General features: G+C 39.0%; 1 protein-coding gene across 1 annotated transcript in view; it reads left to right on the top strand.

The window, feature by feature from the left end:
* KDM7A (lysine demethylase 7A) overlaps window positions 1-15,954 on the top strand; it is a 54,100-nt gene that overhangs the window by 8,762 nt on the left and 29,384 nt on the right. Inside the window, exon 2 of the mRNA XM_065743152.1 lies at window positions 14,576-14,661. Coding sequence (XP_065599224.1) covers window positions 14,576-14,661 — 86 coding nt within the window. The remainder of the gene's footprint in view (window positions 1-14,575; window positions 14,662-15,954) is intronic.

Genomic DNA, 15,954 nt, shown 5'->3' with positions numbered 1-15,954 from the left:
TTATTTAAAGTTGGTGATATGTAATGCAAACTGTAAACTTTTCTTCTGTAACTGAAATACAAGAAAATAGTTTGTTTTGTACTCAGTGAATCATTTGCCTTGATTAAGACTCTTTAGAAATTGTTGACCTTCAAACTCCTAACTGAAGAAAGTGGTGAAAGACAGGTTTTATTTTTCCTAATGTGAAGTATGTAGTAGTTTTTGCTAATGATTCAGGAAAAGCCTTTTTGGAGCCTTTGGATTATCTTAATAGATGATAGGAAAGAGAAGGAAAATGTTACTGCCACCTTCAAACCAGAAGAGCAACAACTGTGAGGTGTTACCATTACACCAAACAGTCTGCCAGGAATGAGTCAGGTGTTAGGCACATTTTAATTCCTCTTCACCAGTTCCTGAAATTATTTTTTTTCTTCCCCCAGTGAATGCATTTGTAATCAGGGTGCACTGTCCTGTTCCTACAGGAAGCAACATTAAATTGATCAGTGGACTAAGAAAAAGCAGTAGTATGTTTTAGGACACAGAAAAGGTTGTGCAGTGACATGTGCTCACTTGTTTGCATTCAAGGAGGACAGGAGCGGGACTGAAGATAATCTTGACTGTGTCTGAGTTCCCTAACCAAAAGGTTGTTTGGGTTATGTTACATTCTTTTCTGGCTGTAATCCTTTTCTGCAGAGTATGAGGCCGTCAGTGGGGAGATAAGATGCGTCTGTAATAAAAAAAGTAGCCCTGAGATGAACACTCCTTGGAGAAGTGTGGGTTTCAGCTCTAACAACTGGAAGGAGCTATGTTGTCCACCCCTCTTGGAGAAACAAAATGTGTCCCCTTCTAATCCCCGAGCTATACTCTATATTCTTAGTGTCCTGTCATGGGAAAGTGTGACAACTGTGCTTTGCTTGGCTTCCCTGCCAGGATGCCTGGCATGCACTGGTGGGTGAGTGGGAATAGACAGAGCTCTGGAAATTCTCAGGTCAAGCAGTGACATGTAAGAGGAGTTTAGATACCTCTGTGTTTGGCTGCCCTGAATGTAGGGTAGTCTTTAGGGGCATCTACATCTATACTTTGATACTGCCCTGATGCCTTCATACAGATATACCCTTTTTACTCTGTTCTTTCAATTTCCCCTCATTTTTCTCTGTTGTGGATTATTTCATTTCCTACAGGTTTTTATTTCAAGACTCAACCCTATTGCATATCCTGTTTTAACTAATCCACTATTAACAATGTGGAGCAAATCTGATAGTCAAATTATTTTTGGTTTAAACCAGATATCTAAGTGTAATGATAGACCTAAAAAAAAAACATGCTAGTGCTGAACAGAGGGGAAGATTGCCTCCCTCCACCTGTGGGCAGCTCAGGTAATACAGTCCAGGATACTTTCAGCCTTCTTTCTTATGGTTGCTTTACTGGGTCATGGTAAGCTCACTGTGTGCCGGAGCCATGAGCTCCTTCCACAAACCTACATTCCAGCTCATTGGTCTCTGTGTATATTGGTGCAGACAAAGCCAAGGACCTGCAATAATGTATGTTTTCATTCTTGAATTGCAAATACTTCATTTCCTTAATTTATATCAAAACATTTTCATATAATCACTGCTTGTTGTATTGACACCCAAAATAAAATGCTTGGATGTGTTGCTTTTTTGGCAGACTTCCTGTCTTCACTCACAGAAACAATTAAGCAAAATTTGAGCTAGAAATCTTCTCCTGAAGAATTAATTAAAATTTTTTCCACCCTCAAAATAAGTGAATCTTAATATCTCCTGTAAATTTTACAGGAATAGTAATTGTCTGCACTCACTTTCAGGGGACCCCTTCTATTAGATCTCTGCTTCCTGCTTTATAGCTTCCTGTGTGCATTCCTGTTCCAATGTTATCTGCTTTTTTCCCTGCTATGAAGAAGGCGGCATCGATATCTGTATATGCTTTTTTCACTGTAGAGCTAGATTGCATAGGCTGTGATGTAAAGATCTAAAAACTCTTGTGTCCAAAATCTAGAATAAAGGATGTAATTTGTCCTTCTGCAAGTAATGTAGACAACTATAGATAGCTGGTTTCACTAACCTGGATCTGAACTGCACAGAGTTTTAGATTAAATTCAGTATGTCAGATTGTAACCAGAATAAAAATAATTGTTGCAGATTAAATTAAACCTTAGTGCTGATGTAACTCAACCCCCGAAGTCTGTTCAGCTTTGTTCTGTGCTATTTGAAGTTTCCACGTGGCCTGAAAATAACTATGCTTCACTGAATCCATCTGAGAAGGATTGAGCTGTTAGATTACTGTAGATAGAATAATGTGTAGAAACAGCTTCTTGATATGTTATGGACTACACAGTTGCCGTTTTGCCAGTATGCCCCTCTGGACCTCTATAAGCAGCTGAAAATCCAATAAAGAACCCTAAATGATGGGCATTATCCAGTGATTGAAGGAGCTTATTCTACTTACAGCTCTGCCCGCCAGCCAGAGTAACATCTGATATTTAAACTCATTATTTGTGTATCTAAAACAGTTTGCTTGTATCATAGCTTAAATAGAAGTTAATGTAATCAACTACTCCATCTGCGTTTGAAATGAGGATGGCATGCTAGAGATAACGAGCCAGTTTGCTCTCAGATTTCTTAAAAATGAAGCATCTGTCTATGCTTGCAATTGACTGCGAGCTTATTTGCTGTGTAAAAGTCAGGTATCTCAAAGCTTTAGAGGACACTGTATATTCTGCGGTTGGTGGCTGAAGAAATAATTCTGCAACTATAAAGCTTGATCAAGGAGCAAGAGTTCTTAGTGGTATCTGAAGAGGATTGTAGACTGGAGGGGGGAATTGCGCAGCAAGAGACAGGGGAAGTTAAAAATGTCTTTAAGCCTTTTTCCTGAAAGGAGGAAAAATATTTAATGATTTAAATTTTGAAGAAAATTAATTCATTTTAGGTACAACTGCAGAGGCCAAGTGCCCTGGTGAGGGTTAAGAGGCCTTTAAAACCAGTCACCGTCTGGTTCAGAAACTTTTAAAGCAGATAGGTGATACAGCATATTCAGTTTAAGGCACCGATTAAGAGGTATATAAAGCAGGCTGAAGACAAATTTGCTGTTGCTGCCTTCTCTAAAATTAGCCGCAGTGAGTAACCCAGGAAGAAGGGATTTGCAGCAGTGGAGCATTAATACTGGTTAAAGGTGCTAGGCTGGGGGAGATAGCAGCACGTATTGCCTCGCTGAGAACTGAAAGCTGTGTTCTCAAAGCATGCCTGACATTGCCCAATGCAGGGGGGCACAACTGTTTTTTTTATTTTTGTATGTGTGTGTATTTCTGTCAAAGGCTGAGGGGAGCCATTGTGGCTTTGTTACCTGTTTGCCTCCAAAACTTTTATGATGATTGTGCTTGAGAACGAGATATCTGATAGTATCTACTGACAGTATTGCTCAAGATGTTGCAAGACTATGGACTCTGCATTGCATGAAATAACACCGTACTTGTACTACTTGTCATGCATCACCATCTTTCTAAATAGCTCATCTTTATTGGGCAACCTGGTCTTTCTAAATAGCTCATCTTCGTCAGGGAAGTTGAACAACAAGGCAGCACTCTGTAGGAGGTGCCATCCAGGCCCTTTGTTGCTGTGGAGCAGTCAGTTCTAGTTGCTGGGAAGGAAGTGGAATGGCTGAAGGCACTCCAACAGTGTCTCAAATGAATGAAAAAACACTTAATATCTGGTGCAGATTCCCTAAGTGTTGGTTGGCCTAATACCCAATGTTAGAAATTTGTAACGTAGAGCATATACTACATATTTTTTGTGAGGCTTGGGTGTAGGTAGCTCTGGAGTTCAAAGACTGTTGCAGGTGAGTACGCAAGAACTGTTAAGTTTGTTTTTTTTTTAAATTCAGTCTCTTGAAACAAACACCCTCAAGATCTCCACCTGAAGAAGCAACTAAAAAACAAAAACAAGAAACAAACAAAACATGTGCACACACAAAATGGAAAAAAAAACCCTCAATCACAACCCCTTCAACAACCCAGCATCAAGTCACATTTCCTATATTAAGAGCCAGGTAGATGTCTGCACTTTTCAGAATGGATTCCCACTTCCTAGTTTGGGGAGAAACAAGCTGAATAGATCCTGTTCTACTTTATGAAAAGCCATCCTGTGGTTTAGAAATCTGGCTTTTGGATTGAGTGAGCAGCTATGTGTGTTGATTGTTTTTTGTCTGTTGAAGCTGCTGTGGTAGAATGGTGAGTTACTGGAAAGGCAACTGTAGGCCAACGGTACTGATAATTGTCAAGGAGCTGATAAAGCTGAATACTTCTGCCAAGAACAGATCAGGGTACCTGAAGGTAGTCAGACTGAGAGCACCTTAAATGCTTTCTAAAAAAAAGTTTGCTTCACCTGGCATTTACTTGGTACCCAGCATCAATATCTCTGGACATAGCATCTTACTTCTCAATTGTGCAGAGCATGTGGCTAAATTTTTCAGATTAATTTCAGAAGAACATCTCTGCCTGCCATCTGTTTGGTGTAAGCTGTTGTCAGTCTAACTAACTCATGCTACTTCTGTGTGTTAGCGACTAATAAGGGCAGAGTTATGCTGCAGACGTGGCCGGTTCTAGTGACTTCCATTGTCAAATGGGGCAGTTCTGCTTCTTACAGATTATGCAGTCCCACTGCCTTTCATAAGTTGGCTCTGGTAGTTGTCTGACTGTGCTGCAAACTAGTTGGTAAACAGGGACTGAACTGGTTGGGTTAGTTTCTGTCAGATAGGCAGGTGAAAACAAGCGGCATTGTAGTCAAGCAAGTACTGGGGCCGTTGCAGAGAAGGGAATGAGAGTGTTGGAAATAAGTGAGTGACTTGCCTCTTCTAGTGGTTGCCAGCTGTTAAATAAGTGCAAGCTGTATCACGTCACTGCTTCCTGGAACTTGTCATTTTGGGCTGAACCTCAGTTTCTCCTCAAAGGCTGCTTGTGATTCAGTTAATTTCTATCCTTTCCTCCTCTTCTAGTGGCCTCTCTCCTAGCACCAAATAACTGGTATGTGTGCTTGTTGTACAGAAGGGCATTACCACTGAACAGGAATACAAACCTGCTACAAACTCTGCACTGTGACCAGTACTGACATTTGTGTTGACTGTGCTCATATGATTTGGATTCTGCTAGAACTTCTGTTAAGCCTTTTATTTTCTGCTTGTGGAGAGGATAGAATAGCTTTTGTTTACTTCAATATGCATCTAGTAGTTACAAGCCTGTTAAGACAGTATCTGAAGTAAGATTGGGCAACTGATTTTCCTCTTCCTTGGTTTCCCCTTCCTTGGTGTCAGGCTGGGAGAATAGTGGAGGGCAGTGGGAGTGTGAGCTGCAGCAAAGAGGCTGAATTCCTGAGTGGAGCACTTTACTTCATATGTGAAGGGTTGTGCTGATTACTTGTTTTAAAGGGCAGAAGAAATTTGCTTCAGGTCAGATTGGTGTAGTTTTCTATTCACTTTCTTTTCTGTAAATTGCAAGCTGTGATTCACTTGCTGGTGTCATCCTGTTTTATTTAGCTAATCATTTTCACACCGAAACAAGTCCTTTAAATACAACTGCAACTTTTAAAAGCCCTTTTCTCTCTGCTCTCACTGATACACTGCGTAGTTTTCAGGTCCGTTGTAGTTTACTTGAATGTGATTTTTTTCTGATCTCCTCGATATGATAGCCATAAATGACCTAGGTTCCTTCAGGCCTTAATTTCTGTAAAACAATGATTTCAGAAGGACAGGGGCAAAAACTAATTGTAAATGTTCTCTTAAAGCAGCTTAATGCAATCAGTATAGCTGGAAAGAGTGAGCAGAAATGTCAGCTTACGTAGGAAGGAGAGAGAAGTTTTGTGTATGCTTAGTAGGTGATACTAAACAGAAGTAGTTCAGTGAGGTTAACTCTGCCTTGTCATGAAATCATTCCCAGCAAAATTACTTCTCTCATTAAACTGCTTCATGTAATCCATGATGATTAATGTCATTATGAATTAAGCCAGACTGTCTCTCTTCCTGACACTTACGTGGTTACTGAAAAGGTTGTTTGCCTTCAGTGGACATTTTTGAATGTAAAGCCCTTTGGATAATCTGAGCAGGTACTTACTTTAGCTGCATTTTGAAAAATTGTGCCCCCTCCAATTTATAGCCTGTAGTATTTATAATGCTATACAATAATTTAATAATAGCAGGTTTTCCATTGTGTAAAAAATCAGCTTTCCACATAACACTTTTCATCATATAATTATGTTGATTGTACCAGTTGTCACAATATTGTGTGAAAGTAATGGTCCTTTCTCTCTTCATTCTAGCAGTGTATTTAAATTCTAGCAGTTGCATTGTACTGTTAATTTATTGATATTTGGAAAAACGTGTATATGCATTCTCAAAAACTTATCAACTCATGTTCTGAGTGGAGTTACTGAATGAAAGAATCAACGTCTTTCAGTGTTGTTTTCCTGAGATTTTTAAGTACTGCAGTGATTATATTGAATACGCACCTATACCCTAAACATAGGGAGAAGATTGTGTGTAACTGAACCTATATCATTATCTAACTTAATAGCTTTGTTCCATTGCTCCTTTATTTCTTAAGTTTCTTCTTTTCAGAACCCATTCTGTGGAGCTGAGCTTTCAAATGCTGTTTGCATAACTTGCAACTGCTACTTAATTTTAGCAGTATGTGCAATAGTATTTTGGCTGTTGTTGAGGTCAAACAGATAGAAATCTGGAAGTAGCAATGGCAGACTGATCTTGTTGACTGGAAAACTGAAAAATTTACTGTAGTACTTGCTTACTTCTTCCATAGATATTTGCTCAGTATTTTAATAGAACTTTGTGATGATCTGAATCTATCAGTACTGGTCTGATACATAAAAGGCATCTGTCAATCTTCTTATATGCCTATATTGTCAGCATAAGATGGCTAAACTGGCTTTTTTTTTCCTGTAACTGAGCAGAAAGATAAAATAGTGTAGAGATGAAATAAACCAGAATATTTTCAAACAGTGTGTTGAAAATACCAGCAGCTTTTATATTTGGTAAATAACCAGTTATCACTTGAATAACTCAAGTGTTAAAAGTTATAAACATAACTTTAGAAACCCTAGCAATAAGATTCTGTCTAAAAAAGTGAGTTGTGGCTATTTTTTAGTTTGCTGTGGATTGGCTTGCTGAGCTGATTTATCGCGTGGTGCTCGTGTGTTGTGTCTGGTGGGATACTCAATAATCAGTGGTCACGTAGGTGCAGCAGGGAGAGTGGGACATTCCTGTAGCAGCAACAGCTGTGCTCAGTGGAACTGTGCCCCAAGGTAGTCACTACAGTTTTGGGACAGTTAAGGACATCCCATTACTAATGAATGTTTGCTGGCTCAAGAGCTTACTTATTCCTTTCTGCATTTCTCTCAAGACACAACAGGGACTCACAATCTGTTTATCTTAGCTGTTTTGTAGCAAACTGGAAATAAAAAAAAAGGGGGGGGGGGATTTGTACATTTGCTCTTTCACGAGGAGTTAACAGGAAATGAACTTAGATTGCTATGAACTGTCTACAACCATATATTCCTAGTAGAGGGGAACATGCTTTAATACCCCTAGTATTTTCCCTTTATTCCAGGCTTATTTTTTATTTTTTCCCTACTGGATGTCAAGGTGTGAGCTGCTGCTTCTTCCTTTTACCAGATAATGCCTGCAGTGCTCCCTGAGACACAGGAAGGAAAGGCTGTGGGTGTTGTTGGATGTTCCAAGTCCCTACTCAGGAATAGGATAGCGGAGAAGGGAAAAGGAGATTACCCACATTGTTTATTCTGGGAGTGAATTGGGGGATCTTATATAATCTTTAGTGATTTTACAGTTTAAAAAAACATGTTAAGTGTGTCTAATTAAAAATACTATCAAGAATTCTGAGCCTGCATTTTTTTCTGCAGTGTCAATAAAAAAAAAGCCATAGTTTGGATCAGACTGCTGAAAACCAAGAGATCTCTTGGTCTGATCCTTGTGTACCCTAAGAAGGTAAGAGACTTGAAGAAAAAAGCATCTGAGCTGTAAATCTGTGTGTAAGCTGCTGAAGAATCAGTAGATATTCCTATGACGGCATAACATGTTTCCTCCTGTTTCCTCCTCTTCTCTGTGATGCTTGTGAGAACAAAGTGTCATGCTGGTGTTGAGAGAAGCAGAGGCTAACGTGGGGAAACTGCTCATGTAGTACAGTTGTGTCTAGAAGGGTAAGTCTGTTAGACTCTGTTCTACTTGTTAATGAAAAGAGGTGAAAAAGTTGCTTTTGAAGCAGGTTGATCTGGGCATGAGGATCTGTAAAGGGTAATAAGGTGAGAATTAGCCAAATAGTGGTCATTAGGATAGGAGGAAGAATCTGAGCAGTATCAGACATGCCATAGTTACTGGTTGAAATTAAAAAACAAATGAGAGCACTCAAAGGAAAAGATTAGAGAATTGAATTCAATGGTATGTGAGAAGAGGCAGTAGCTGAAATTCTTTCAGGGTCGTAGAGCTAATTGCAAGCATATTTTGAAACTCATTGAAGGAAAGACTTTCAAGAGTCTCTTTTGTTTAAATACATTATTTGGCTTGCAAATTACTGGCAGAGTTTACTGTGGAAATGAATATACTAATGAAATGCTAAGGCTTATCAACCCAAAGCATTGCAAGAGAAGAATTTATCTGTTTGCCAAAGGAGAAATCCCACCTTGCAAGGAAACTCAAGTAAAGCCCTTTAGATCCACAGATCTGCTCCACCTGGGCACCACCTGAGTCTTAACTGAAGATACTCAAGTGAGGATGCTCTTCTAGTAGGATTAACAGTGATTGTTTGATGATAGGATGGCCCATCCCATTGCAACCCCCTGCCATGAATAGGATTCCCACCCAGCAATCTCCCCTCTTTTAGTTCAAAACCATTACCTCTTGTGCTGTCATTATAGGACCGCATAAAAGAACAGTCTTCCTCATGTTTTTGAGCTCCCATTAAGTTCTGGAAGGCCTTGATGAAATTGCCCCAGAGCTTTCTCTTCTCCAGACTGAATGAGCCCAGTTCTCTATGCCTTTCTTCTCAGGAGTAGTGCTCCAACCCTCTGTTATACTTGTGGTCCTCCTCTGGACCGCCTCCAATAGCTCTGCATCTTTCTAGTTTTGGGGTCCCTAGTCTGGACACGGTACTGTAGCAAGGGGCTCATGAGGAGGTTGCCTCGGCAATCATATGAACCAGTTCTTCTAGGACCCTGAGGTGCAAGCTGTCCAGCCCTGTAGACATACACATTCAATTTCATGAGGCAGTGTTGGAGTTGCTCTACTGTTGCGGTGTGAGGGATTTTGCTCCCCTGACTGCACAAGGAGTCAAGAGATGTGGAAAGGAGTCATTTCAGGAGCATAAGGGATGTGATAAGCCTGTCTGCCAGTGAAGGCAGGCAAAAAAACTCGAGTATTTCAGCATTCATTGGGGTTGGACTAGATGATCACTAGAGGTCCCTTCCAAGCCCTACAATTCTGTGATTCTCCATGTCTATTGTTGCCATTTCTGCATTCTTGTTTCTCAGAGGGGTGTGTGTACTCCTTTACCCTTTTTTTCTGACCAGTGTACCTATAGATTCCCTTCTTAATTTTCTTAACCTCTGCCAAATTTGCTTCCGTCTGTTCCTTGGCTTTTGTGATCCCATCTCTGAAGGGCATCCCTCTGTTCTCAGACCACACATCCCTGCTTCCACTGCCTGGAATAGCTCTTGTGCTTTCAGAATTGATGATTAGTGAATGGGTGAATAGTGAAGAAAATAACTCCTTCACTCTGTCTATTACAACTTCAGGGCAGGCACAGACATCACATCATTAGTGCTTTCTAAGCAGCATATGAAATGACCTAATAAAATACTGGAGAGCAGCCTTGCTGAAAGGGACCCAGAGGCCCTAGTAGACAACAAGCTTGATGTAAGGAGTGTGGCATTGCAGCAGAGGAGGCAAAGAGGATCCCTGACTGAATCTGTAGGGATATTAGTAGTAGAGATAGAGATGTGATTATTTTACTCAGTGCTTGCCAGAATACTCATGGAGTAGTGTCTTGTTCTGGCCCCCAAAGTTCAAATAAGATGTGAACAGATTGGATGAGGTCTGGAGGCATGCCACAAAGACGATCAAAGTGGGCTGGAGAGTCTGCCCTAGAAGGAAAAAGATGAAAGGGATTGGATCTTTTTGCTATGGAAAAGAGAAGGCTTTGAGAGATCTCATCACGGTATTCCAGTATCTAAAGGGCTGCTACAAAGATGACGAAGGCTCACTTCTTGAGGAGCCACATGGAGAAGACAGAGGACAATGGGTCCAAAGTTACACTGGGAGAGATTTTTTCTGACTGGATGATCCTTTGAGGCATCTTTCAGCATGATAATTGTATGAAGTGATGGAGGGAAGGAATAGGAGACTGAATCAAGGAAAATGGTGTCTTGTGTGGGAACTGGCTTCTTAAGGCATTCATTCATGTTTTCCACATTGAGGATGATCCATCTGTTTTCTGCAGTTTTTTTTTACTAGATCATCAGGAGTTGCTTGCATTTCTGAATTTAAGATTCTTATTTTCAGTATGCACTGTATGTAGGAAATACAAGGAGTTGTCTAGGAGGAATATCTTGCTATCATTGGATAATCAGGACTATTAATCTCTTAATTGTACAATAGGTCATCCAAACTTCTTGTATCTTGACAACTATTACCTTTGTGGTGCAATGTTTGTATTCATTCCCATTTTATATACATTGAATTTTATGTAATAGTATCATATATATACATATATAGTTTGTTTTAATGAAGTGAAACAACTTTTCAAGTAATGTTGCCTTCTTAAGGATGTGGAAAAATAAAGGCTTGAATCAAGAGTGCCTTGTTTTTAATTTTTCTTCTTGAACCTGGATTCTTTCAGTCAGACCAACAGAAGCACTTAAACAGGCTCAAATGTTTCACACCCATAGGTAGTCCATGGTGCTCCCTCACTTCCCCTTTGAAACAGAAGAGAGAAAATGCAGTGAAAACAGCTTGTGAGTTAAGGACAGGGAGCTTACTTGCCAGTTAGTCTCATGAGCAAAACAAACTCAGCTTAAGGGAGATTAATGTAACTTTTATTGCCTGTTGCTAACAGACTAGAGCTACAAGAATGACTGAAGAATGGAGGCTGCTGACAATTAGTTTGTCAATCCTTTGTTGTCACCCCCTGCACCTTCTGTACACTGTGCATGGAGATATGCCCTATGTAGATCTGCTCAAGCTGCTGCTATGGTCAGCAGGGGGACAGCCTGCTCCACCATGGTTCTCTCCTGCTCTGCAGAGAACTTCAGCTCTGCCCTGGAGGACCTCCTGCGCTGACACTGCTGGCTGCAGGGCTAGGTTTCTTTCCCATTTTCTCACTCCTTTCCCTGAGCTGCAGTTTCACTGCAGTTTTTCCCCTTCCTTCAGTCTGGTCTCTGCCTTCTCTGGCAGTGGTCAGTCCCTTTAGGAGCAGCTGGAGTTGGCTCTGATGTGGCGTGGGGCAGCTGGTAGGCTTTGCTCACAGAGGCCTCCCCTGCAACTAAAACCTTGCCTCATAGGCTCAGTGTGAAAGATTTTGGACTTCTGTATTGCATGAGACATTGTAGCCTAAGTGTGAAATTATTTAAGAAGAGTATAGGATAGTAGATTATCTACTAATATCTAAATTAATAGCATTGCTGCAGTAGAGAACAGCATTTGTATAAGAAGGTGTGTTTTTTTGTGTGTGTGTGTGAAAGAAGAATTATTTTTCTTTGAAGTAGAAGCTGGGATATATCAGTATCTATCCCATGTATTAAATAGTACTCATCAGATTGTTTTATGTGCCCTCCTTCTGTATAGCTAGAATTTGAAGAATCAGATAGAAACTTCAGGCTAAAGCCAGACCATTCACTTTCTCCTGAGACTTTAATCTGGAAAACTGGTCTCTTGAACTTGGAGTAGCAAAGGATTTCTTCTCTTGCCAGGAATGGGCATGTTCTTGTGTGTGAAAAAACATAGCACATCCCAAATTCTTCTCCTGCCTCCTGCTGACCTTGCCTTGATACTATAGGATTAGTCTTCAGTTTCCCTGCAGGAGATGAGCAGTTCAGAAATGAGGTAATATATACTGGAGATATTTCAGCCCAAATGGGCGGAGGGGTGAAGGATAATAATGATATTTCATCCAGGAAAACAACCGGTGGATTGGGAGTGTTGCTGTGTTAATGCTTTCCAGGCTCTCTGCTATCTCCTAATGACCTTGCTTTGATGCTGGAGGTCCAGAGTTGTACTTATCACAGTAATTGATTATTCGCTAGTAGCTGAAATGATTAATGTTACATTTGTCTTTGTATGTTGCGGAAAGAGACTCAGCAAAGTGACCAGTAGTAGTGCTGTGTGTGATGGATAGACTGTGTGGCTTCCTTGTCATTGCTTGTTCTTTCAGGTGCTGGAACCTCATGTGCCCTTTGCATCAATTAAGTATCTGCTGGTATTCCCTTCCCATGTCTTCCAGTTAGTGTTTTGCCTTTCCAGTTAGTTTTGAGCTTAGAACATAAATTGTAGACAGAAAACGTTTGCTTTCTTTGTAGAGTGGTTACCTACTATTTGATACTGTTCCAGTGTCACCCATTGCTGTACACAAAGGCTGTGGAGTTAATCAAACTGGAGAATGTGATTTAGTAGTTATTTCTGCTTTATTTTCAGGCTCTCTGGAATGTTTTGTAAGAGAATAAAATTAACAGTCTTATACAGAATATGACAGTTGTCAAGTCCTGGAGGAACTATTGCTGTGCTTTTCAAAGTTCTTGCTGCTAGCCAGTTAATCTGAGTGGCAGATGGGTTAGGTAGACACCAACAAACAGGAATAAAGGCAGTAAGTGAAATTTTTGCATGGAACACTGTGGCTTGTTGAACAACTACACAAACTTGAGCAAGATACAGTCCAATGGAAATACCTTCAGCTATTAGAAAATCAGAAATTGAGCTAAAATATGGGCATTTTCAAGTGTGTATATAAACTAGCCTTCTGATTTGGGACTTTCAGAGTGTATATTTAAAACATTTTCCTTACGAAATTCGGATTGAAACACTGATATATTCTATAAAAAGAGAATAGAGTATATAAGCAGAAAGAGATGGGATATGCATTTTTGAAGAACACATTTGCCTTTGTCTCTGTTTATATGTCAGCTGAATGATCATGCAGTAACAATTTCTGTGGTTGTGCTCTTAAAAAGAGAAATGAAATATTGCAAGAATTATAATGCAACTTATTCAGCAGCTGGGTTTTATATTTAGATTTTAGAACAATGTACTTTTTATAAAAGCTATATGACTTAATTTACATGTGGAGTTCAATGAATGGATAAGTGAAAGAAACAGCTGGAGCTGTTGATGGAGAATTCAGAATGATGTACTTCTCATTGAGAGGTACTTCTCAGATTTGACTGGCTCATTGGTACCCTTTGAATGCTTGACTAGTGTGTTGTTCTAGTAGTATTTACTGACGTTTATTGGATCATGTCAGCAGATCTGGCACTGTGAGGCTAGGGAAAAGATTACTTGAAGACAGATCGTTTCAAAGCTTCAGTGTTTTGGCTGTCATTACACTTCTAATGTGAAGTGGCTACTTCAGTGTAGTAATGTTCAAGTTCTCACGTTCCTTGAATACATTAAATAGAAATATGTAATTGTGGTGTAAATATTCAGTGTTGTAGTCTTGTTTCTCTGTTATAAAGTCAGCAATTTTCTAAACTTTAACGAACTTTTTAGAGAAAGAAGTCTGTCAGCATTCAGATTCTGTGAGTAAGTTGGGATTTTTTTCTCTGCAAAAGCCTAGCTTCTTCAGTTCATTTCTAGTATTTCATCTTCTGGAAGACTGTCCCTCTGGTTTTAAAGTGGCGTTGTTTAGATGTTTTATCATGACTATTTGGAAGGCCTTCAGTCCCATTTTGACTGTTTAAATAGGGAAAAAATTAAACAGAACATTTTCACCAGGAAAATATTACTATAAATGGGATTTCTAAAATTGGAACAGTGTTACTACTGTATGATTTGTGTGATCACTTGTGTAACTTACATACCTAGTACTAGTAGGGTTAAAATTTCAGGGAGCATACCTAAGTATTATTCATCATCTTGGGGAATAGGAGTCAATTATGTACTTTTTGTAGAAATAAGAAAAAATAATATGGAAAAAAAAATTATGATGCTTTCTACAAGTGGTCAGCAAGTAGACTTACATATTTTTATGAAGCGACTTTGAATGATTTTGTATACGCTGTTTACTGTAATTAGGATCAAAGATTATTGGGAGTAGAGGGTACTGATATATATTGCGGACTCATTTTTAAATGAACTTAATTCTTATTTCCTTTTCTGTAATTTTAAATGGCATTCTCTTTTCAATGATAAATTATTAGTCAAAATTTATGTGGCAACACAGTAGTTGAGATAATTTGGAAGCTCATTATGATTTTGTAAACTAAGCATGTTCTAATCAGACTTGAGATGTAATTATTTTTTAGCCTGAAAAATAAATCTTGCATGTATTCTCATTAACATTTAAAAAATATTATTGCAGCTGTGTTGGAGTAGAGGAGCATCATGCTGTTGACATCGATCTGTACCATTGTCCCAACTGTGCAGTTCTCCATGGACCTTCTCTAAGTAAGTATGCATTATTCAGATTTTATTTTACAGTTTTAATGTTTTCTCTCCAAGTACAATTGGAAAAAAAAAATGTTCAGAGGAATGTTCAAGATGAGTTTATTTAGGAGTTACTGGTTCCTTGACTAGCTTTGAACTGATAAAAAATAACAACGATGATAACAACAAAACATACAAGCTGTCTTTTCCTGAGAGTCTCCTTGATCTGAAGATGCAGATAGAATAAAATATAAGCCATAGCTATAGATAAGAGAAATCAAAGTGCACAGAGCTAAGAGAAAGCAAACTGTACTTGGCTGAAAGGGAGACAAAAATTAGGAAATCATTATCAGAAGGAAAAAAAAATAATAATTACAGGTAGTGATGTTTTCTCCTGCTGCATGCTATTTAAAACAAAACAAACAAACAAGAAGTTCCAAAAGACTGCTTAAAATTTCTGTATTTTAATCATCAAAATTCGAATACCTTGAGAAGTAAGTAAGGCAATGTTGAGAAAATGTTCAAGTTAGCTTTTTTTGCATTCTTGAAGTTTAAAGGCCGTATTCCATAACAGTCCAGTGAAGTTTGAGAATTGGAGCTGGAGTTACACAGCCGTGTATTCCAGGTATCTGATTTATAAATACAATTCTGCCAAATCCCTCATGGGATTTTATGAGTTGCCACATGTGAACATGGAGTCAAGAGAGGCCTCTCTGGTTCTTCTTTCAATAGATAGCTTTGCTGAAGAGATCTGAAGTAGAAAGGTTGTTAACATTGGACTTAGGAAGCAAATACTTTTGTCTTCCTGTGACTACTGCAGGGATACTCTTTTATCTAAGTGCTTAGATTTTCCCTCTCAACTCAAATTCTCAAATGAAGTATCATGAAAGCGAATTTCACCTGTCCAGTGATGAATTTCTATGTTCAAACCTAAAAAATGTCTGTGTATGCTTAGTATCCACACACTGTGGTCATTTGTGTTTCTTTAATGTATGTTTTTGTTTTGCTTGAAAACCTTATAACAATTTATAGCCAGCTAATGATCTAGAAGCTCTACAAAGTTGAATTTGCCATTTAGAAACAATCATTTTAAATCACTGCACTATCACTGGTGGTCTTGTGGAGTGTGAGCAGTGTGATTCATTTCAATTATTAATGTAATTAACATGTTGTATGATAAATATCTTGTATGTAGGTTATATTCAGTGGCTTCAGTATTAGCTACCTTCAGGTTAGGGGCTAAAGGTAAGATGAGTGCTCTTCTACATGCTTGTAGTTTTACTATTGTATTGTTCTTTTTCAGTTACAAATCCG

Source organism: Cyrtonyx montezumae, unplaced genomic scaffold (genome assembly GCF_038088225.1).
Source record: "Cyrtonyx montezumae isolate F1298 unplaced genomic scaffold, pur_monq_1.0 scaffold_3, whole genome shotgun sequence".
NCBI lineage: Eukaryota > Metazoa > Chordata > Aves > Galliformes > Odontophoridae > Cyrtonyx > Cyrtonyx montezumae.
The sequence above is the reverse complement of the archived record's forward strand: the minus strand, read 5'-3'. Positions and strand labels throughout refer to the sequence as shown.